Source organism: Bufo gargarizans, chromosome 4, assembly GCF_014858855.1.
Source record: "Bufo gargarizans isolate SCDJY-AF-19 chromosome 4, ASM1485885v1, whole genome shotgun sequence".
In the NCBI taxonomy this organism is placed as follows: Eukaryota; Metazoa; Chordata; class Amphibia; order Anura; family Bufonidae; genus Bufo; species Bufo gargarizans.
In genome coordinates, this window is record NC_058083.1 from 97,021,945 (window position 1) to 97,045,956 (window position 24,012).

General features: G+C 43.0%; 1 protein-coding gene across 1 annotated transcript in view; it reads right to left on the bottom strand.

Annotated features, from left to right (window-relative positions):
- LOC122935245 (galactose-3-O-sulfotransferase 2-like) overlaps positions 1–21,406 on the bottom strand; it is a 35,339-nt gene extending 13,933 nt beyond the window's left edge. The window contains exons 1-2 of the mRNA XM_044291007.1: positions 21,222–21,406; positions 13,983–14,078 (exon numbers count right to left, since the gene is read on the bottom strand). Of these exons, the coding sequence (XP_044146942.1) occupies positions 13,983–14,078; positions 21,222–21,406 (281 nt within the window). The remainder of the gene's footprint in view (positions 1–13,982; positions 14,079–21,221) is intronic.
- Positions 21,407–24,012: the final 2,606 nt, after the last annotated feature.

Sequence of the window (24,012 nt, forward strand, 5' to 3'; positions counted from 1 at the left end):
CCGTTTTGTTACAAATGGTTAACTGTTTTTCTAGCTGTGTGACTGGTACTATCACTTTGTGCTGGTCATCTATTAAACCTTATCTCTAAACTACTAAAAAGGTCATAAACACTTATTTAAGCCATATTCTTATCAGTAGGATAAGATATGAGCTATAATAAGTGCTTATAAGGTCAAAGATCAGAAATAAGTAGCTGTCAGCTAAGCTGCCTGATGGAACACAGTGAAAACAGACAGCATGCATACTTTGGAATGCTACAAAGACATCTGTCCATTTAGTTCAGCCTGTTATCCTGCAAGTTGATCCAGAGGAAGCCAAAAAAAAACAACTGTGAGGTAGAAGCCAATTTTCCCTTTCAGGGTAGTGTAGTCCACCCATTTCAGTTATTACTTTAGTTGCCCTCCACTGAACCCTCTCCCGCTCTGCTATGTCTGCCTTGTTCACAGGAGCCCAGAACTGTACACAGTACTCCATGTGTGGTCTGACTAATGATTTGTAAAGTGGCAGGACTATTTTCTCATCACGGGCATCTATGCCCCTTTTGATGCAACTCATTATCTTATTGGCCTTGACAGCAGCTGCCTGACACTGGTTTCTACAGCTTTGTTTGCTGTTCACTAAAATTCCTATTCCATGTCAGTGTTAGCCAGTGTTTTACCATTTAATATGTACTGGTGACTTGCATTATTCCTTCCCATGTGCATAACCTTAAATCTATCAGTGTTAAACCTCATTTTCCACTTCTCTGCCCAAGCCTTCAATCTATCCAGATCCATCTGTAAAAAAGATGTTTCGCATGTTTGGTGATTACATTTTTTTTACTTTTTCACGACTTGGATATGCAGCGGAGTTCATTTTTTTATACCGTTTGGAGGTGGATCGCCGACTCAGCCGCTGGCACTCCCCCAGTACTATTCTGATAGTGGTGCTGCCCACATTCCTTGATTTACAGATCCATCTGTAGCAATGTACTGTCCTCTTCCGTGTTAATTACCTTACACAGTTTAGTGTAATTTGCAAAACTTTATTTTTACTGTGCAAGCCTTCTAAATGATCATTAATACATATATTGAAGAGAATAGGGCCCAATACTGACCCCTGTGGTACCCAATAGTGACAGTGACCCAATATGAGTGTGTACCATTAATAACCACCCTCTGTTTTCTATCACTGAGCCAGTTACTTACCAACATATAGACATTTTCCACCAGTCCAAGCATTCTCATTTTATATACTAACCTTTTATGTGGTACAGTATCAAATGCTTTGGAGAAGTCAAGATATACGACATCCATTGATTCACTGGGGTCAAGTCTAGAACTTACCTCCTCATAGAAACTGATTAAATTAGTTTGACATGACCAATCCCTCACGAAGCCATGCTGATATGATGTTATTTGCTTATTTTCATTGAGGTACTCCAAAATAGCCAATCCTGTGGAACACTCCCTGTCAGTATAGAGTCCTTAAATATCAGAAATAAGGGTCTGGCTGTGACATTACTTATTGCTAATTCTTTTAGGCTATGGGGGGTGAATGCCATCTGGTGCCGGCGATTTGTCCATTTTAATCTTTTTAAGATTAAAATGTACTTCTTTCTGGGTCAGACAGGGCACTTTTAATGGGGAATTTACTTTTGCATTCTGCATTTCATCTGAAATCTAAAAATATTTAATAGCCTTGCTTTCTGCTCAACGTTCTCTGCAACTCTCCCTTCATTACTCTCATTACTCTGTAAAGGGTCGACACCTTCATATTTATACTTTTTACCTTTTATATAATTGAATTATACTTTTTACCATTTATATACTTTCCCTTCTCCTAGGCATGCTGCCTTAACAGGAGAAAAAGCAGCCCAAAAATTGTTTTGCCGTTTCTCCTGATGGCAAAACCCCAAATATGGTTGTAACCTGCTGTCTGGGCGCACAGCAAGGCTCAGAAGGGAAGGAGTACCATTTAGCTTTTGAAACACAGATTTTACTGTAATGGGTTTGGGTGCCATGTCAAACTTGCAGCACCCCTGAGGTACCAGTACAGTGGAAACCCCAAGAAGTAACCCAAATTTTGAAACAACACAACCAAAATTATCTTATTTTAAGTCAGCATGAAAGCCGGTGTAGATTTAGACCGGCAGTGGATGTGCTGAAGTTATGTAGAGGCAAGTGACACCAGCACACAGGGTTATTAAGACACTGGTGTGCAATTTATTGGCGTAATTTTTGGGCACATATAGCTTTTCGATTACTTTTTATCTCATTTCATGGGAAGTGAGATCGGCAATAATTGCAATTTTTATTTTACATCTATATTTTTTTTTTGCTTTTTTTTGCATCATAAAATCACTTTAATTTTTTTTTTTTTTAATCAGTTGTATTTTGCATCACCATATGCTAACATCCATAACCTTTATATTTTTCTATCAATGTAGTTGTGTGAGGGCTTGTTTTTTGTGGGATGGGTGGTAGTTTTTATTAGTACCATTTTGGGGGTACACATGACTTTTTGATCACTTTACATTTCATTTTTTGTCAGTTAGGCAAAAAAATTTATTTGGTCAGGGTTTATAATTTTTATGGGGTTCCCCATACAGTATATATGATATAATAATTTTATTCTGTGGGTCGATTTATATAGGCATGTTTCATGTTTTACTACTAAAATCGCTTTTTTAAATTACAAAAAAAAAAAAATTATTTGCATCACCACATCTAAGACTCACATCTTTTTATTTTTTTCATTGATGTAGCTGTGTGATATATGACTCTTTGATCGCTTTTTATGCAATGTTTTAGGGGAGGTGAGATGACAAAAACAGCAATTCTGTCTGTTTGTTATTTTACCATATTATTCCCTTTTTCAGATGCACAGCTAGATTCATTTCTCTCATAAGCAGGGGATGTCTCCCTTCTGTGAAATCTGTCAGCCCTGTACTGCTGTTATGTCCTTTTACTTTCTTCCCAATGTGTTTCTCTTTAGTTCCAGAGCTCCCAGAACAGATAATGAAGGGAGGATCACACAGAAAGGCAGGAGGCGCCTCTGATCTTCAGAAACAGTGTAGAAGCAGTTATTTTTATCAGACTCAGGATCTCAGCTAGCTCTGACATCTGACACCCCCCACTTCCTCTCTGCTATCTTCTGGGTCTCTGTTACTAGGGATGGATCGTGCTTGACAACAGGCAGTTGACTGCAAATTAGGTGAAAATGAGACCCCTGGTGGCCATGACTTTAAAGATTTTTTAGGTGGGTGCAAGCATATTTTTGAAATAAAGTTGTGAAGTGCTGGCTGTGGACTAAAGATTACTGGACCAATGGACTTAGAGTGGAATCCACAGCTTTAAGCGATGTAAACTTTCCCCAGCATGAGGCGCTGTTTACATTGAGTTTTATTGTTGTGGTTTATAAGGTGTATTTTTTTTTAAAGGTGCAGGGGTAGGAGCAATGAGGTGAGACGTGCTGGCTGGAGTTTATGTTCACATAAGGCCAGACATGAGATTGGAAATTAGAGTAAAGCAATCATTCTAGTTAGTGTCTTGGGAGCCTCAATTAAGCCATTGTTCTCTCAGCCAGCCACTACTCCCATTTTGTGGATGGTGATGGGTAGATCCAGTGTTGCTGTTCCCCCAGGAGGTCTCACATGTAGTCTTAAGGCTATCTTACACCAGCCAACTCTGCAGGCGATTGTCGGGAAGGAAGCATTACTTCCCAGCAATCACCTGCTCACTAGCGGAGATCACATGGAGTCCGTGGTCTGGATAAGCATTGTCTGTGACAGAAAAATCTATCGGTGGGTAATACTAAAGCTGTGGGCCAACCTTTAGAGACAGTGGGTAGAGCCTGTTACAGGACAGTGGATCTACAGGTCCCAGCTCGGGATATCATAAACTGTGTCTCGCAGGGTGTCCTCCTGACTGTCCAGGGGTGCATCTCGTCTGGGGCTTCTATCTGCATTTGTTGTATAATTGTGAACAGAAGAATAAAGACAGTTGCATCGTTATCCTGCCTAGGTGATTAATACTGCAAGAAAATTTAGACTAGAACCTTCAGAATCACAGGTGCATATCCATGAAGCAAACATAATTGTCTACACGTATGTGCGCTAAGAGCTTCCATTATTCATTTATAATCGGTATTATACCACTTTTATCTAGAATGACCCCCATTTCTTAGCTCTATTGTTTGTATATATATAATGGTGTGCAGCCATTTTGTTTTTTTGTACTTAGGTGATTAATAGAACCCACAACCTGAGATCCTCACAGAAGTGATTTAGAAATTAGCAATTTGCACCATTCTCTATTAAATGAAATAAATTTGTGTGAAAGTACAGTAAGTCTTAAAAGGTACAACAATCCAGTCGCTGGTATAATACACCTCAATAGTCATGTATTGCAGTATATTGTACTGTCAGTTTTACACTTCGCCTCATCAAACCCTGCGTCTGGCAGGTCCTTGCAGACTTCCACACATGGTAGGCCCGGAGGCCTTTGTAAGGCACCGACTGTCATGGCAACCATTGGGACCCTGCAATCGAGTCCAGTGGACCTGATGGAGTGCTACAGACTGTGGCATCTAGTTTTACTAGGCTTGTTCGACGTAACATGGAGATGGGAGGTTTATGTGGATTAGGAATAGGGTGGCACCGGAGCAAGACTTGTGAAACATTAAAAAGCAAAGCTTTCTGGGTTTAGTTAGAAACCCCAGAGGGAATCTGATGAAGACAAGAAATTCTACATGTAAGCATCCTGCCAGCATGCAGTGATGCTGAGAACATGGGAAGGAAAGTACCGACATGAAAAACGGCTTTTCGGCATAAATAAGCAGTATTTGCAGTACCTAATGCAGACAAAGTAAATTCATTATGGGATCAGAGAACTCCTTTAACTAGTTAACCATATATCTGATTGGACATTTTAAAACACCTGTTCAGAGATGGCAGATACATGCTAATCATGCTGCTGTGGGAGCAGGGGGACCCACTGTCAGTGCCAGCAGGGCCCCCCCTACAAAAGGTGGGGATGTTTTTTCACTGTCCCTGCTTTCCCCTGCATTCTCTATAAGCTCAATGCCACTTCCTGGATATAATCCAATAGGTCACGTGACCACTGGGGGCTGATAGTCTGCACAAGCTTCTGGCTCTTAGCAGACCCAGATCCGCTCTGCAGTGAGATTGTTTAGCATTGTTCAATGCTGTACAACATCTCTGGGGGTTGTATTCCCCTGTTACTAGGGCTGCTATGTAGTAGTTACAGAAGAAATCAGTAATGTTTTTTTTTTTAATCTTAAGTCCCCCCCCCCCAAAGAACTTTTATGACCATTTGGAGGACACAAAGTGTAATAATATGAAAAATTAAAGTGTAAAAAAAAAATATATAAGCTTTTAACTTATTAAAGCATTTATTATTCTAAAAGATTTTTATTTATTTTTTTAAAGCAACAAACAGACATATTAGGTATTGGCGCATCCATAATGACCAGCTCTATGGCATATCAATGGTCTACCCTGTCAGAAATGTTTTTATTGTGTAAAACTGAAAAAACAAACAACTAATAGATACTGATTTGCCAATACTAAATATAACAACGTGCTCTATAAAAAAAAAAGCAGAAAAGCTATTTTTGGATACCTCACCTCCCAAAAAACCATAATATCAAGCGATTAAAATAGTACTAATGAAAACGTCAACTCCTCCCACAAAAAAAGTCCTCACACAAGATCTTACAAAAAAGCCCTCACAGAAGACCATACATTTCCGCAAAATACCTTTGGTATCAAAATGCTCACTCCACCCCTTGATAAAAAAAACTTGAGGGGTGTAATTTTCAAAATGTGGTCACTCATTGGGGGTTTCCACTGTACAGGTACCTCAGGGTCTCTGCAAATGTGATATTATATCCCAAAAACATTCCAGCAAAAACATTCCTACAAAAGCCAAATGGCGTTTCTTCCCTTCTGAGCCCTACCATGTGCCAATACAGCAGCTTATGTCCACATTTATGGCATGCTTGTAGCCAGGAGAATCTGCCTATTAATTCAAATAGTGTGGTGTGAGTCTGAAATAGCATGAGCTGGGCACATCATATTGAGCACTGAAATGGCGTATCTGTGCAAAAATCGCAATTTACACTTTGCACCATCTACTGTGCATTCATTTTTGCAAAACATCCATGGGGTCAAAATGCTCACTCCACCCTAATAACTATTTTGAGGGGTGTCGTTTGTAAAATGGGCTGCATAAATCACCACATTGAGCCTCATATGCACATGGTGCTCTATCACTTCTGAGCCCTGTTGTATGTCCAGGCAAAAAGATTAGGGCCACATGTAAGGTGTTTCTAATACCAGGAAGCACATTATAGGGGCTTATTTTTCACACTAACACAACATATGTGCTCACTAAAACATCTTGGTAAATTCTGATTGGTGTGGTTTCTAAAATTGGGTCACTTCTTTTGGGGTTTCCTTTTCTTACTTCACTGCAAAGTTTCTACAGTTGTTGACTGATACTGTAAAAATCACCAAACAAGGCTTCAATTACATACTGTATGGTGCTCTTTGTCTTCTGAACCCTGCAGCAGTATGCCCAAACAGCTGTTTATGACAACATAGGTGGTATTGTCGTACTGTTGTAACAAAATTTGGGTTACTTTTTCTACTATTACTACTTGTGAAAATGAAAAACCTGGGGCTAAAGCAACAGTATATTGGGTGAAATTACATTTTTCATTTTCACAGCCAAGTGTTTCAAATTTCCTTGAAACGCCTGTGGGGTCAAAGCACTCACTACATCCCTCAATAAATTCCTTCAGGAGTGTAGTTTCCAAAGTAGGGTTACTTTTTGGTGCTTTCTGTCACGGTGCGGTTCACCATGACGCATGTTGCCGTGTAGGCAGGCTGAACGTCCCCTTGCGTACTGGCTGCAGGTTTCTGTCTAGGCTGGTTGCTAGGGGCTGCGTGCTGGCTGTGGTGTCTAGTGGGAACCTGCCCATGTATGTGTGTACCCCTTTGACTGTATCTGTATTTCTGTTCCTGTATTCTGGTTCCATGTTCCTGGTTGCCAAGGGCAACCCCAGTTCTGTATCCATGTATGCTGGTTGCCAGGGGCAACGTCCGGTTCTGTTCCTGTGTGTCTTGGCTGTCTGAGCTCTGGTGCTGATTGGGTTAACTTCCCTGTTTGCGGTGCCTGGGTGTGGCTTCCCAGGTGCCTCGTTACCCAGCTATATAGTCCTGTGAGCTGTGGTTCTGGGGGTCAGTCTTTGTCAGTCTGTGGCTGCTAGGTGTACCACCTCATTATGTTCCTGAGGGTTTTCCATCTACCCTTCTGTGTGGTGTCGACTGGTTTTGCATCAAGTGTCTGTTCTGTTCTTGTCCTGTCTTATGTATTATGTTATTTGCTCCCTGTTTTCACCTAGCAGAGAGTATCTGCGTAACTGCATCCGTTATCTGTTTCTGCCCTGTATGTTTGTTTCATGTTTCTTCCAGAAGGGGGTTCCAGGCTTTCCTGAAGGGGGAATCGCTACCCTGTGTGTACCTCTCATTCTGTTTGTCTGTCCCGCTGGAGGTTTCACCAGCCTGTTCCTGGCAGGTAGGGGCAAAGCATTCCGGGACCTTCCTGGAGGTGCAACCAGTGAGCCCTCAGCCCAGTCATCCCCACCATCTGGGGCTCTGTGAAGTATGGGGCTCACTGGCTCCGCCCTCCGGTTTTTGCTTTGGTCCTCCGGTACTCTTGGTCCTGTGGTATCCTTACCATTTCTGTTTACCTGCTTTTCTGTCATGTCTGTTCTGTATGCCTGTGACCTGCTCGTAGTACGTCCTGGAGGTCTGCCTTGGACCCCTGGCACGTGACACTTTCCACTGTAGTAGTACCTCAGGATATCTTTATATGCGATCTGGCATACAAAAATAATTCTAACAAAACCTGCCTGTATATGGATACATTCAGGGCAGTATTTACCATAAAGCACCCCTAGGCATGTAATTAGGCCTCATGCACACGGACGTTGTTTTGGTCAGCATCCAAGCCGCAGTTTTTGCGGCTCGGATGCGGACCCATTCACTTCAATGGGGCCGCAAAAGATGCAGACAGCACTTCGTGTGCTGTCTGCATCTGTTGCTCCGTTACATGACCCCGCAAAAAAAATATAACCTGTCCTATTCTTGTTCGTTTTGCGGACAAGAATAGGCAGTTATATCAAAGGCTGTCCGTGCCGTTCTGCAGATTGCGGACCGCAAAACACACAACGGTCGTGTGCATGTAGCCTAAAGCTGTGCTGCATACGTCTAACCCAGGATTCTACTGTTTTCCCTCTCATCCCCTACAACAGGATTGTGCTGCCTTTTGTGCCTCCCCCCCCACCTCCAGGATCAAGCTCGCTTCTGCTATGAGGCGAAATAAGAATCTTGCCTCAGGCAGTGGCTGACCTACCTCTCAGGGAAGTGGCAGTTTGCCACATGGCACAGGAGCCTCTGGCTCCCGCCCCCGCCATTTAGCCTCATAAGCCTCAGGCTGCTAGGCAATTGTACTATAGGGGGGGACGATTATATATACAGGGGCATTATACTACTTGGAGGAAAGCATTTAATATAGGGGGCATTATACTATGGGGGAATGCATTGTACTATGGGAGGGAGAGCATTATATAAATGGATGCATTATACTACTGGGTGGAGCACATTATATACAGGAGCATTATACAGGGCGGAGAGAATTATATAATGCAGGGCATTACACCACAGGAGGAGAAATTATATAAATTGAGACATTATACTACACGGGGGAGCATTATATATATATATATATATAAAACGGGACAGCACTCCAAGACTTAAAAAGAACGGAAATCTTTATTCACCCATGTGAAAAATAATTGCAACGTTTCAGCTCACAACTGAGCCTTTCTCAAGCTTGAGAAAGGCTCAGTTGTGAGCTGAAACGTTGCAATTATTTTTCACATGGGTGAATAAAGATTTCCGTTCTTTTTAAGTCTTGGAGTGCTGTCCTGTTTTCTACATATATAAGCAGGTTGAAGCTCATTCCTTGGGACATAGCACCTGAGCCAGCAGACTGGTGCCGCCTTTTTTTGCTCTATATATCTATATATATATATATATAGGCATTATATATACTACCACTACATTATATGTTTGAGAGGGGGGAGGGGGCTGATAAGAGCATTATGCATGCTAGCACTACAGGGGGCATTATACTACAGGGGGACTATATGGGGAGTGTAAGAGCATTATACATACTAGCACTACAGAGGGCATTATACTACAGGGGGACTATATGGGGAGTGTAAGAGCATTATACATACTAGCACTACAGAGGGGCATTATACTGCAGTAGGCATTATTGGAGCGGGCATTATAATACAGGCCAGACCACTACAGGGGACATTAGAATAATTTATAATACAGGGAGAAGCAGGGGCGTTGCTAGGGTCTGAAGACATCCGGGGCATGAGCCCACGTGTAACCACGCCCCCATCCCATGAAGCCACGCCCCCATCACATGAAGCCACGCCGTCACCACTACCAAAAAAAGGGGGGGGGGGGCCTTCACAGTAGTTATTAACCCCTTTCAGCAGTCCCCCCTTCAGTGAATGGGGGACTGCTGAATGGGGTTAATAACTACAGTGAAGGGCCTAGCTGTCTGGGCAACCCCACAGATCATCCATAACTGTGCCATCCACAGATCCCCCTCCCCATAACTGTGCCATCCACAGATCCCCCTCCCCATAACTGTGCCATCCACAGATCCCCCTCCCCATAACTGTGCCATCCACAGATCCCCCTCCCCATAACTGTGCCATCCACAGATCCCCCTCCCCATAACTGTGCCATCCACAGATCCCCCTCCCCATAACTGTGCCATCCACAGATCCCCCTCCCCATAACTGTGCCATCCACAGATCCCCCTCCCCATAACTGTGCCATCCACAGATCCCCCTCCCCATAACTGTGCCATCCACAGATCCCCCTCCCCATAACTGTGCCATCCACAGATCCCCCTCCCCATAACTGTGCCATCCACAGATCCCCCTCCCCATAACTGTGCCATCCACAGATCCCCCTCCCCATAACTGTGCCATCCACAGATCCCCCTCCCCATAACTGTGCCATCCACAGATCCCCCTCCCCATAACTGTGCCATCCACAGATCCCCCTCCCCATAACTGTGCCATCCACAGATCCCCCTCCCCATAACTGTGCCATCCACAGATCCCCCTCCCCATAACTGTGCCATCCACAGATCCCCCTCCCCATAACTGTGCCATCCACAGATCCCCCTCCCCATAACTGTGCCATTCACAGATCCCCCTCCCCATAACTGTGCCATCCACAGATCCCCCTCCCCATAACTGTGCCATCCACAGATCCCAGTCCTCCTCATAACAGTGCCATCCACAGATCCCCCTCCCTCCCCATAACTGTGCCATTCACAGATCCCCCAGCCCTCCCTATAATAGTGCCATCCACAGATATCCCTCCCTTCCCATAACAGTGCCATCCACCACAGATCCCCCTCCCCTCCACATTATTTTAAACTGTAATCATTTAACTTAATTTGCTCATAGTGATGATGAATGATAGTGACCTAGTCTAGTCTTACTCAGTCAGAGAGTCTCCCACAGCTAGTCAGCTCCAGCCTCCAGGCAGTGCGGGCGGTGCTCACTCACTGACATCACGCGCCTGTGTCGCCTAGTGGGTGGAGCAGGCGCCTGACATCAGTAATTGAGCGCCGCCCGCACTGCCTGCTGTTACCGGAGGCGGAGCTGCAGTAGGAATCACCTGCGGACTGCGGAATCTTCGGATAATCTTTCAAGTTAAGTCTGCAGTTGCACTCTGCAGGCGGATTAGGACATGAGCGGCTGGGCCGGTGTAGCGCAGGAGAGTCAATGCGCCAGCCGGCCCTGCCAGAAATACATTCGGGGCACTGGTCAAAACATCCGGGGCTCAAGCCCCGAATGTTTTGACTTAACGACGCCCCTGGGGAGAAGTATAATATAGGTCGTAGCACTACAGGGGGCACATTATAATTCAAGCCGAAGCACTACTGGGGCATTATGCAAATAGACACTACAGGGCAGTAAAGGGGGCATTATAATATAGGGTACACTACAGGGGATCATTATAACCACAGGGTGCACTGCATTGGGGCTTTATAACTACTGAGGCTACTACAGGGGGCATTATAAATACTGCGGACACTATGGGGGTTTGATAAGTACTTGGGCTTTAAAGGGGTGCCTTATAGAGGCTTCCAGGGGTACTATAAAGGGACCTTAGTGCCCTATTAGGGCATTTTTAATATTGGGGGTGTCACAAAGTGCGGCCAGCACTGTAACACATGCTCCCCATGCTATCACACGCCCCCTAGTGGCCTGAACGCTCAATGCCTTCCAATATGTTTCAGACCGCAGATCATTCACTGTGGGGATGCGATCGGTGAACTGAAACCGCTGGAATTTGGGCAGCAGACAGGCTAGGAGGAAGCGTGCGGACTACAGAAAACATACACTACGCAGTATGTAGGTAGACTGCCACCATCCCTTGCAACAGGGCAAGGGAAACCCTTGACTAAACACGACAACTATCCGGGTAGCGACTCTTCAGAAACGGCTAGGATTCGTTCTACGGTGCTCAGAGCAGGTATGAGGCTGAAGAAAATGACTTTAACGTCATTTATTATACATACAATACAAATGATTAACATATACAGAAATGATTAAAAATAACAATGATAGGGAAGGATAGTCCAGTGTAAAATAAAAAGGGAAAACAGATGAAAGGGAATACTTAGTTTCAGAAGAAGAATGTCCTTTGTGGAAAGTCCAAGAAAGTCTGTTTGTTCCAGAATAAAAAGTCCGATAAATATGGCTGCCAGCCCACCTTGGTCCTCGTGGCTGGCTTCTTCAGATGATATTGCACAAGGGAGGACTCCCATTAGATTTCACTCATGGCCTTATGAAGGGTCCAGCTGTTAGGGCGGGATCTCAGGCTCAGCCCCTGGGCTGGTGCTGTTATTCGGAGGGAAGTTCAAATCCCAAAAATATGACATTTTCATATCGCAGCACACGTCCGTTGCACACAACTAATAATGACAGATTTACAATCCTCTGAAAATATCGATCTCATTGACACTATACATGAGAACTATATCATATTCGGTTACTGAGATGTTTAATAACCTGGATGTGGCTTATCCCAGCGGTATATGTTTTATATCAGAATACTCAGCGGATCCTGACCAACAAAATGATATACTTTACATATCTATCCTATGGATGATATTCGTACAAAGGAGTAAAAATCATATGACCTATTCATTTTCCATTGGTGCCAGAAAGTCTGACTTGTAGGCCCTCTATCAGTGACAGACCAAATGTTCTTGTCAGGTGTCGGTTCGCACCTAGCTGTGAGATTTCTGCAGCAAGGAAGTTCTTTGTGTAGGGTTAATTAAGGAGACTAGCTGTAATTACATTAAGAGAACGCTGGCCTCCTAGGACAACAGTTTGTAATTACAGGAATTGAATTTATTTTTATTTCGTTATCTGCTGGGCATCAGGAATTGAATCTGTAATTCCTAGATGCGACAATCAAAAAATCGATTGACTGCGTTTTATTTCCGGATATCTTGCAGTTTCTCGCAGTTCATCCGTGACAGGGGGTACTGTGGGGGCATTATTATTGTGCACAATATGAAGAGCATTACTACTAATGGGGTTGCTATTGGGGGTACTGTAGGGGGAATTTATACTATTGAGGGCAGTCTGTGAGTTATTGGGGAGGACTATCTGTATGACACTATTATTTCTGTATTATAGTGTTTATGGGAACTGGGGAGAACAGCAGGCACAGTATTGGGAGTAGAAGCAGGAGCTCCAGAAGGGAAGCATGATGCAAAAGTGAGAAATCTAAGGTGTCTGTGTGTCAAACTCTGCAGAGACAAGACCCGGCTGTTATTACTGTGATCTGATCTCTGAATGGGGAAGAAAGAGAACATCTACATCAAAGGAGTCATCGATGGATATAAGGCCCCTTTCACATGGGCGAGTATTCCGCGCGGATGCGATGCGTGATTTGAGCGCATTGCACCCGCACTGAATCCCGACCCATTCATTTCTATGGGGCTGTTCACATTAGTGGTGATTTTCACGCATCACTTATGCGTTGCGTGAAAATCGCTGCATGCTCTATTTTGTGCGTTTTTCACGTAACGCAGGCCCCATAGAAATGAATGGGGTTGTGTGAAAATCGCAAGCATCCGCAAGCAAGTGCGGATGCGGTGCGATTTTCACGCACGGTTGCTAGGAGACGATTGGGATGGAGACCCGATCATTATTATTTTCCCTTATAACATGGCATCTCTTCTGTCTGTCTTCTGTGCTGTGTGGAGGAACAGGACCTGTGGTGACGTCACTCCGGTCATCACATGATCCATCACCATGGTAAAAGATCATGTGATGGATCATGTGATGACCGGAGTGACGTCACCACAGGTCCTGCTCCTCCACACAGCTAAGATGTAGACAGAAGCAGATGCCGGCTTCGCGATCAAGTGGACTAAGGTGAGTTAAATTATTTGTTGTTTTTTTTTTAACCCCTCCAGCGCTATTGTACTATGCATTCTGTATTCAGAATGCTATTATTTTCCCTTCTAATGTTATAAGGGACAATAATACAATCTACAGAACACCGATCCCAAGCCCGAACTTCTGTGAAGAAGTTGACATGTGCGCCAGCAGTGGTGAGTGGTGAGTTTCAGGTCCATCACTGCACATGCCTACCCACTGGCCTTCATCCCTCCCAGGGGCAACCCAGTTACCTGGCCAGGAGGGAAACATTTTTTTTTTTTCTTAATTGCTCACCTTTTCTGTATGGCAGCACCCTAGACACTGGACCTCAAGTACCTAGTTGCAAACTGTACATTGGCTACCACCATGTTACTCTTATCCCAGCTGTTTGGCACGAAAGACTTACCTTATGGGTTTGTGCAGATTCAGACTCCAAATCATGATGGCAGTAATTCCTGTGACTGTGAAGATGATATATAATTTCTTTGGGTATCTGATTTTCCTGCAGATAAGAGGAAAAGACCATTTTATTCCATAAGGCATATAACCAGATGTTGACAGAGTAGACTGCATGGGTGACTATTGGGAGGTAAGTTTACCTGGTGTTTACTGGGGAGGGTTAATTAGCTACCTGATATTTTTACTTATTGGAGGATAGTGTAGGGCTACACCTAATGATGTGGCTGTAGTTTTTATATTGGTTGTTAAATGGCTACATGATTTTGCTGGAAACAGCTTTTTCACCTGCAGAGCCTGATTTTGGAGATACAATATCTGTATCCCAGTAAAATTTTGTGGCTACTTACAGGGAATCTGTCACTCTAATAAGTACAATATAACATGTATGGAACACCAGCCTCTGAATTCAGATCAATAATTTGTATTGTATCTCGATGCGCACCCCAATGCTGCTTATGTCGATGCTCACCCCAACTCTGCTTTGCACTCAAAATAAGCCATGGAATGCATAAGGCCTCATGCACACGACCGTTGTGTGCATCCGTGGCCGTTGTGCCGTTTTCCGTTTTCTTTCACGGACCCATTGACTTTCAATGGGTCAGTGGAAAAATCTGAAAATGCACCGTTTGGCAGCCGCATCCGTGATCCGTGTTTCCTGGCCGTGAAAAAAATAGGACCTGTCCTATTTTTTTCACGGCCAACGGTTCACGGACCCATTCAAGTCAATGGGTCCGTGAAAAATCACGGATGCACACAAGATTGGCATCCGTGTCCGTGATCCGTGTCCGTGGTCCGTGTCCGTTTTTTCCTATCATTTCAATGGCAAACTTGACTTAGATTTTTTTTTTCATTTTTCATGTCCGTGGATCCTCCAAAAATCAAGGAAGACCCACGGACGAAAAAACGGTCACGGATCACGGACCTACGGACCCCGTTTTTGCGGACCGTGAAAAAAAACTGTCGTGTGCATGAGGCCTTAAGAGGACTCCTGGACATGCACATAGAATTACCGATTAGTGGGTGCACAGTGCGGGAATGAGGGTGTGTCAACCTACAAACAGTGGCAGGTATTCTATAAATCTATTATTGTACTTAATAGCTTGCGGCTTGGGGGAGGTGACATATTCCCAAACGTACCATAAATTGGCCAGAAAGAAATTGCTGGTTAGCTGATGCAAAATCTGAATATTTTACATGCAGATTTTGATGTCTATGTGCACTAGATTTCACCCTATTTTTTGCAAATTGTGAAATCCACAGTGAAAGGCCTCATGCACACGACCGTTTTTTTTTAAGGTCCGCAAAAACGGGGTCCGTAGGTCAGTGATCTGTGACCGTTTTTTCGTCCGTGGGTCTTCCTTGATTTTTGGAGGATCCACGGACATTAAAAATGAAAAAAAAATCGAAGTAAAAAAACTAGGACAGGTCATATTTTTTTCACGGCCAGGAAACACGGATCACGGATGCGGCTGCCAAACGGTGCATTTTCCGATTTTTCCACTGACCCATTGAAAATCAATGGGTCCGCGAAAAAAAACCTGAAAACGGCACAACGGCCACGGATGCACACAACGGTCGTGTGCATGAGGCCAAAACCAGCAGAAATGATTGGCCTGCTGCAGTCATTTTTTCCTGCAGAGTAGGGATGAGATTTGTTAAAATCTAATCCACTTTTCTGCTACTGTAATATGCTAAAGATTTTCTGTAGTGGACTTGCAGGTGGAAAATTTACAGCGTTTTACAGTATCTGCAAAGTGGATGAGATTTAAACAAATTTCATCCATACTCTGCGGAAAAAATCCACATCAGAAATTGACCTAAGGTGAGGATTTAAAATTTGCAACATGTCAAGTTAGGCCTCATGCACACGACCGTTTTTCGGGTCCGCATCCGAGCCGCAGTTTTTGCGGCTCGGATGCGGACACATTCACTTCAATGGGGCCGCAAAAGACGAGGCCAGCACTCCGTGTGCTGTCCGCATCCATTGCTCCGTTCCGTGGCTCCGCCCAAAAAATATAACATGTCCTATTCTTGTCTGTTTTGCGGACAAGAATAGGCATGTCTACAATGGGCCGCCCGTTCTGTTCCGCAAATTGCGGAAAGCACACGGGCGGCTTCCGTTTTTTTCGGATCCGCTAGAACCAGCCCTGTACCTCACATGGATCCAGAGATCTCCCCATTCATTGCTCTGCAAGATTTATACCAAGCTGGCAGCTCAGGGGGCGTGTCTTTTCTGCTGCAGCTCTGGGGGCGTGTCTTTTCTGCTACAGCTCAGGGGGCATGTCTTTTCTGCTATAGCTCAGGGGGCGTGTCTCAGCTCTCCCTATCACAGCTCAGTAGTTGAAGGGCTCACAGTGAGCCGTCCAAAGAAATGAGAAAAAGAACAAGCAGCAGGTGGCGCTATACAGATACATTTTATTGAATAACTCACTGGCTATATAAAATGTTTATTTAGATGCAATTGCAAAGTATTCAAATCAAGGTGGTGGTTTGAAAACTGTAGAATATTTATCGTGGGACAACCCCTTTAACAAAACTTAGACACTTCAGCCCACATTTACTAATGTGATTGTGCCTAGAATATACAATGTGGTACATTTCTGGCCGAATAGATTGTTTCCTTTTTATTTAAATCAAGTTCTGTGAAGAAGTTTCTATCACTTGTCATGTGACTTGTTGCTCCAGAGTCAATGCAGCAGCCTTGCGGCATCTCACGGTTTGTCACTTTAAATCTGCCATTCCAATTATCTGTACATGGATCGGAGATAAAATAGTTTTGACCTTTTGTTTGGTCCCTTTCGGATGTAGCTTCTGCTGCTCTGCTTTCCATTTTGTGCAGTCTTTCTATTTGAATCTGAAACATGCTCTTGTTTTTGTGATATTTTGACTCTGCAGCTTTAAGAGCTATTCCACTGTCACCTTCTGTGGACTCCTGCAAAGCTTCCGTTCTTCACTGATATTCACCTATTCTGGTTTTCACAAATTCCAGTGCCAGACCTGTCTCAGGTCTTGTCTCGAGCACTTTGATCAGCGCACTATATAAATCAGGCAAGCTGCACAGCAGTAGGGCTACAATATGACTGTGTGTAACACCTTAAGGACATTGACATTTTTCACCTTAAGGCCTCTTTCACACGAGCATGACGGACTGGCTCCGGATGCGTTCAGGGTGCATTCAGTGAAACTCGCACCATTTTGCAAGCAAGTTCAGTCAGTTTTGTCTGCGATTGCGTTTAGTTGTACAGTTTTTTCCTCGCGGGTGCAATGCATTTTGATGCGTTTTTTACGTGCTTGATAAAAAACTGAAGGTTTACAAACAACATCTCTTGGCAACCATCAGTAAAAACACATCGTACCCGCACTTGCTTGCGGATGCAATGTGTTTTTCACTGAAGCCCTATTCACTTCTTTGGGGCCAGGGCTGCGTGAAAAACGCAGAATATAGCACATGCTACGTTTTTCACGCAACGCAGAAGTGATGTACACAGACCCATTGAAATGAATGGGTCAGGATTCAGTGCGGGTGCTATGCGTTCATGTCATGCATTGCACCCGCGTGGAAAACTCACTTGTGTGAAAGGGGCCTAATGACCAGGCCGTTTTTTGGAAACTTGACATGTGTCACTTTATGTGGTAATAACTTAGAAATCCTTTTACTTATCCAAACCATTCTGAGATAGTTTTCTCGCAATTTATTGTACTTTTTATTTTAGCCGATATAATTCACCTTTATTTATAAAAAATAAAAAATTTACAGAAAATTTAAAAAAATTTGCAATTTTCAAAATGTGAATTTCTCTGCTTTTAAGGCCTCTTTATCACGACCATTTTTTCTTCTGCTTACGGGCCGTTTTTTGCTGTCCGTATACGGAACCATTCATTTCAATGGTTCCGCAAAAAAAAACAGAATGTACTCCGTATGCATTCCGTTTCCGTATTTCCGTTTTTCCATTCCATTAAAAGATAGAACATGTCCTATTATTGCCCGCAAATCATGTTCCGTGGCTCTATTCAAGTCAGTGGGTCCGCAAAAAAAAGGAACACATACGGAAATGCATCCGTATGTCTTCTGTATCCATTCAGTTTTTTGCGGAACCATCTATTGAAAATTTTATGCCCAGCCCAATTTTTTCTATGTAATTACTGTATACTGTATATGCCATATGGAAAAACGGAATGGAACTGAAACGGAAACACAACAAAAAACTGAACAACGGATCCATGAAAAAAGGACTGCAAAACACTGAAAAAGCCAAACGGTCATGTGAAAGAGGCTTAAGGCAGTTAGTGATACATCATAGGAGAGTTATTACCTTACACTCCCTATATGTCAACTTTCCTGTAACACATCAAGGGTTAACAGACAAATAAAACTCAATATTTAAATGAAGAAGCCGGGCAGAACAGCTCACATACCCTAATGGCCCCCTATGCGTCAATTATTCAGACACGCACGTCCAGCGCACCCTTGTCAAACTGCAGCTCAGTGGTGCAACGCCTCCAAACAGACAGTCATAGATTCCAAAAATAGGAGAAGATAATAAGGCGGCTCTCACCGCCACCTTATTATCTTCTCCTATTTTTAAAACTGAATATTTATTACCCTGATTCTGTAGTTTACAGAAACAACCCATATTTGGTGGTAAACTGCTGTACGGGCACACGGCAGGGCGCACAAAGAAAGGAGTGCCATATGGATTTTAGAGGGCAGATTTCACTGGGATAATTTGAAGTTGCCATATGACATTTAAAGACCCCCTGATGCACACCTAGAGTGGAAACGCCAAAAAATTGACCACATTTTGGAAATTATAGGGTAAGGTGACACTTTTATTGGTACTATTTTGTGGTTTATATGACTTTTGATTGCTCTATATTACGATTTTTGTGAGGCAAGGGAACCAAAAAATGGCTGTTCTGGCACAGTTTATATTTTGACAGGTTAGATTATGTGATGTGCTATTTTTATGGAGCATGTTGTTATGGAGGCGACGATATCAAATATGTCTACTTTTATTTTTCTTTAGTTTCAGTTTTACATAATAAAGCATTTTTTTTATCATGTTTTTGTATCCTTTTTCTGAAAGCCATATTATTTTTATTTTTCGGGCTATTATCTTATGTAGGGGCACAGTATTTGCGGCATGGGGTGACGGTTTGATTGGTACTATTTTGGGGTACATACTACTTTTTGATCGTTTGGTATTACCCTTTTTGTGAAGTATGGTGACAAAAATTTATTTTAATTTTTTTACAGTTTTTATTTTTTACGGTTTTTAACTGACAGGGTAAATCATGTGATATTTTTATAGAGCAGGTTGTTGCGGATGTGGAAATACCTAATTTGTCTATTTTTTATATTTATTTTGGTTTTAAACAATAAAAGCATTTTTGAATGTCTCCATTTTCTGAAAGCCAAATCTTTTTATTTTTTTGGGCGATTATCTTAGGGTCTAATTTTTTGCAGCATGAGATGATGGTTTGATTGGTACTATTTTGGGGTACATCTATTTTTTGATCGTTTAGTAGTACACTTTTTGTGATGTAAGGTGATAAAAAATGGATTTTTTTGGCACAGTTTAGCTCATGTGATATTTTTATAGAATAGGTCATTATGGACGTGGCGATACCCAATATGTCTGTTTTTCTGAAAGCCATATCTTTTTTTTATTTTTGGGCCGATTGTCTTATGTAGGTACTCATTTTTTGCAGGGTGAGATGATGTTTTGATGCATATGACTTTTTGATCGCTTGGTATTACACTTTTTGTGATGAAAGGTGACAAAAAATGGCTTTTTTAGCATTTTTTTTTATGGTGTTGACCAGACGTGGTGAATCATGGGATATTTTCATAGAGCAGGTTGCAGTGATACATAATATGTGCGTTATAAATTTTTTCTATTTTTTACAATTTTATGTCTCATTTTATAGGTAAGGGGCTTTTTGAAATTGAAACTTTTTTTATTGTTAAAACCACTTTTATTTCCCTTTTATAATTTTTTTGTTTTTGTCCCACTATGGGACTTCAACATTGGGATCCTTGTTTCAATACAGCACAATACATCTGTATTGAGCTGTCAGGGCCTTACACTGTAAGATGCTAACAGATGACTAGGAGACACAGCCCTGGGGCCTGATCTCCTGGGCTTCTGTAGCTGGCAGTCGTGATGGCAGTGCAAGGTATCGGGGCTGTCATAGCAACCATCGGGTCCCCGTCACCGCAGCACGGGGACCCGATGGGGATGTACAGGGTCAGCAAACTGTTAATATCTTCACTGACTGATCTTAGTAGAGCCAAACTTGTTTTACCAGAAGTCAAGCAAGACTTTGATTAATTAAGGCTACTTTCACACTAGCGTTCGGGCGGATCCGTTCTGAACGGATCCGCTCATATTAATGCAGACGGAGGCTCCGTTCAGTACGGATCCGTCTGCATTAATAACTTCGCAAGTGCGCAAGTGCGCAAGTAGCCTGCGCGGATCCGTTCAGACTTTCAATGTAAAGTCAATGGGGGACGGATCCGCTTGAAGATTGAGTCAATTGGTGACATCTTCAAGCGGATCCGTTCCCATTGACTTACATTGTAAGTCTGAACGGATCCGCACGCCTCCGCACGGCCAGGCGGACACCCGAACGCTGCAAGCAGCGTTCAGCTGTCCGCCTGTCCGTGCGGAGGCGAGCGGAGCGGAGGCTGAACGCCGCCAGACTGATGCAGTCTGAGCGGATCCGCTCCATTCAGACTGCATCAGGGCTGGACAGCTGCGTTCGGGTCCGCTCGTGAGCTCCTTCAAACGGAGCTCACGAGCGGACCGACGAACGCTAGTGTGAAAGTAGCCTAATTTGGTATTATTCATTTCTGCATCTTTGAAAACATTTAAAATTAGGAATCCGAAGTCGGGTTTGGTACAGGCTGATGCCTTTAAAAAGATGCAGAATGGATTTTCCGAATTCATTCACTGAAGTCTTGTGCAACTTCGGCTGAAACGAATTTTGCCTACACGGAGGCAATACATTTTAATGCTGTACGGATACAGCAAAAAAATTAAGTGTTTAAACGAATCAACCTCAGATCTCTGATCCGAACCTCTATTCGCTCAACACTACCCCTTTATATATATAGACGATGTCTCTTACTTGTATTCTGAGGATGAGACTTCTGGAAGATTACTGGTGTCTGCCTACTCACCAAGCTGTGCTGTTCTGTTTCTTTCTGTCTGTGTCCTGGGCCCATAACCTATTACAGTATTTGCAGCTTTTATGAACAGCTCCCAGACATTGTGGGAGACCAAAGAACTGGTTTACTTTACTTGTGACAAAACAGCAACCATTAACGGTAACATCATCATCAAGATGGAGCCTACCAGAGAACATCTACATCATCCCCAGGCAGTACATACACTGGAATAGCTGCACTTGAATAAATAGTGATACTTAAAGAGGACCTTCCACCGGTGCTGAGATTACAATATTAATACCTGGGAGTGTAGGGTATCTTTGGGACATGTGATATCACTATTTTTTTCAGATACACTGCTCCTTTGTGGTGCTTGCCCACTGTACTGTTTTACCACCCTGTATGCTAATCAATAACATTGGTACAGGGAGGAGGAAATGGCTGGGTTTCTCAATGGGCGTCTCCTTCTCCCCGGCTGTGAGCTGTCCAATTGCAGCGGAGAGCGTCACAGCTATTGAAAAAAAAATAGCTAATCTTCTCCCTGGCTGTGACCCTCTCTGCTGTGATTGGACAGCTCACAGACAGAGAGAAAGAAACCCTGAGAAACGCGTCAGTCTCCTCCCTCCCCTACTTCATTAACTGACAATATTTGATAATCCAGCACCCATCAATTGCTATGAATGCCAGTTTAAAAGACATGTACTGTTTGAATAACAGCAAGAACGCTGCAAATAATTGCTAAGGGTCTGAGTAATATAACCCATTTGAAATGAGGTCTTAATCTCCACAGTGACTTCATGTATATCTTTTTGGTCTTTTTTAAAAAAAGTCTTTTTCTATAGACACATTTGTGTAGAGTGGTGGAAAATTACACCCACCTTACAAGTGCCTCTCCTGTCATGGTTGTTTCAGTGCTACATTACCAGGAGTAGGAGGTGTTTGCTTTGCTCATTATAATGTTCATGCACTGCAGCAGTGAGATACAGCACCTTAGATGTAGGTGTTGCACAGCAAAAACACTGCTCTATGAAGATTAGGTACAGGATAATAGGACAGGGTGATGTCCCCGCTGATGCAAAAGAAAGGAGTGGCCCTAACAAGAAAGAATGTAGGGATCCATCTTGGGGGAGAAGGTAAAGCTTGTGTCCCCCTGCTGAGCATATAGGCGATCCAGCCTATTAAAATGGCTACTGCAGCAGAGGAGATGCTAAGAGTGTATTTTCCAGCTCTAAGGGAGCAGATACACAGGACACTGTTCCTCATGGTGCAGTAGCACCAAATGATGTGCACATTCCCCTGCTATAGTTGTGCTGTATATATATATATATATATATATATATATATATAAAAATATATCTACTGATGAGCAAAAGGGTAACAATGTTTAAACTTTTGACTTTCAGACTTCATATCTCACCATCCACTACAGCTTTGACCATGAGACTACCATCATTTTATAGACAATCATCTTGGCTATCTCATACATAAATTGGACTTGCAACTGCATTGTTACTCCTGCTAGTGGAGCAATCTTTTTCTTCTTGCATACTACAAATTGCAACCTGTTCTCACATTCCCTAATAGCTCAGGGTGTTATGAGGTTGATTCACAACCAAAAGGTCACTGATTTGAATCCTGGAGCAGCCATGAAGAAGATTTCCCAAGAAAAGAGAAACAGCATCATGTGAGTTTCATGACAGTTGGAAAAACAAGTTGGCTCGTCTCAGGGTCTTTCAGTTCTGGCACGACAAACTCGACAGTGGAGGTGGCTAGTATTCTTCATAATAGTGAGATCACAGACGTCCATGCAAGCACGATGTGACGCGCATTACAGAAGTCTGGATCGGTGGCCCGAAAAAAGGTGAAGAAGCCTCGACTTCAGTATTGTAATAAGAAGCATCGGCTTGATTTTGCAAAAAAGTACGAACAGTGGACAGTAGAAGAATGGAAATGGGTGATTTGGAGTGATGAGATGAAAGTCAATAGACTGGGCTCTGATGGGTGCAAAGGATTCTGGGAGAAACAAGGGAAAATGGGGCTAACGGATTGAGAAATTGAAAGAACTGTCACGTTTGGTGGAGGAAGCCTGATGATATGGGGTTGTTTTATAGCCAAAGTTGTTGGATACTTGACCAGGATCGATAGTGGTCTCAATTCTGAGCTACAGTTGCAAGAAAAAGTATGTGAACCCTTTGGAAGGATATGGATTTGTGCACAAATTGGTCATAAAATGTGATCTAAACTTCTTCTAAGTCACAACAATAGACAATCACAGTCTGCTTAAACTAATAACACACAAATAATTAATTGTTACCATGTTTTTATTGAACACACCATGTAAACATTCACAGTGCAGGTGGAAAAAGTATGTGAAGCCCTAGACTAATGACATCTCTAAGAGCTAATTGAAGTGAGGTGTCAGCCAACTGGAGTCCAATCAATGAGATGAGATTGGAGGTGTTGGTTACAGCTGCCCTGCCCTATAAAAAACACACACCAGTTTTGGGTTTGCTTTTCACAAGAAGCATTGCCTGATGTGAATGATGCCTTGCACAAAAGAGCTCTCAGAAGACCTACGATTAAGAATTGTTGACTTGCATAAAGCTGGAAAGGGTTATAAAAGTATCTCCAAAAGCCTTGCTGTTTATCAGTCCACGGTTAGACAAATTGTCTATAAATGGAGAAAGTTCAGCACTGCTGCTACTCTCCCTAGGAGTGGCCGTCCTGTAAAGATGACTGCAAGAGCACAGCGCAGACTGCTCAATGAGATGAAGAAGAATCCTAGAGTGTCAGCTAAAGACGT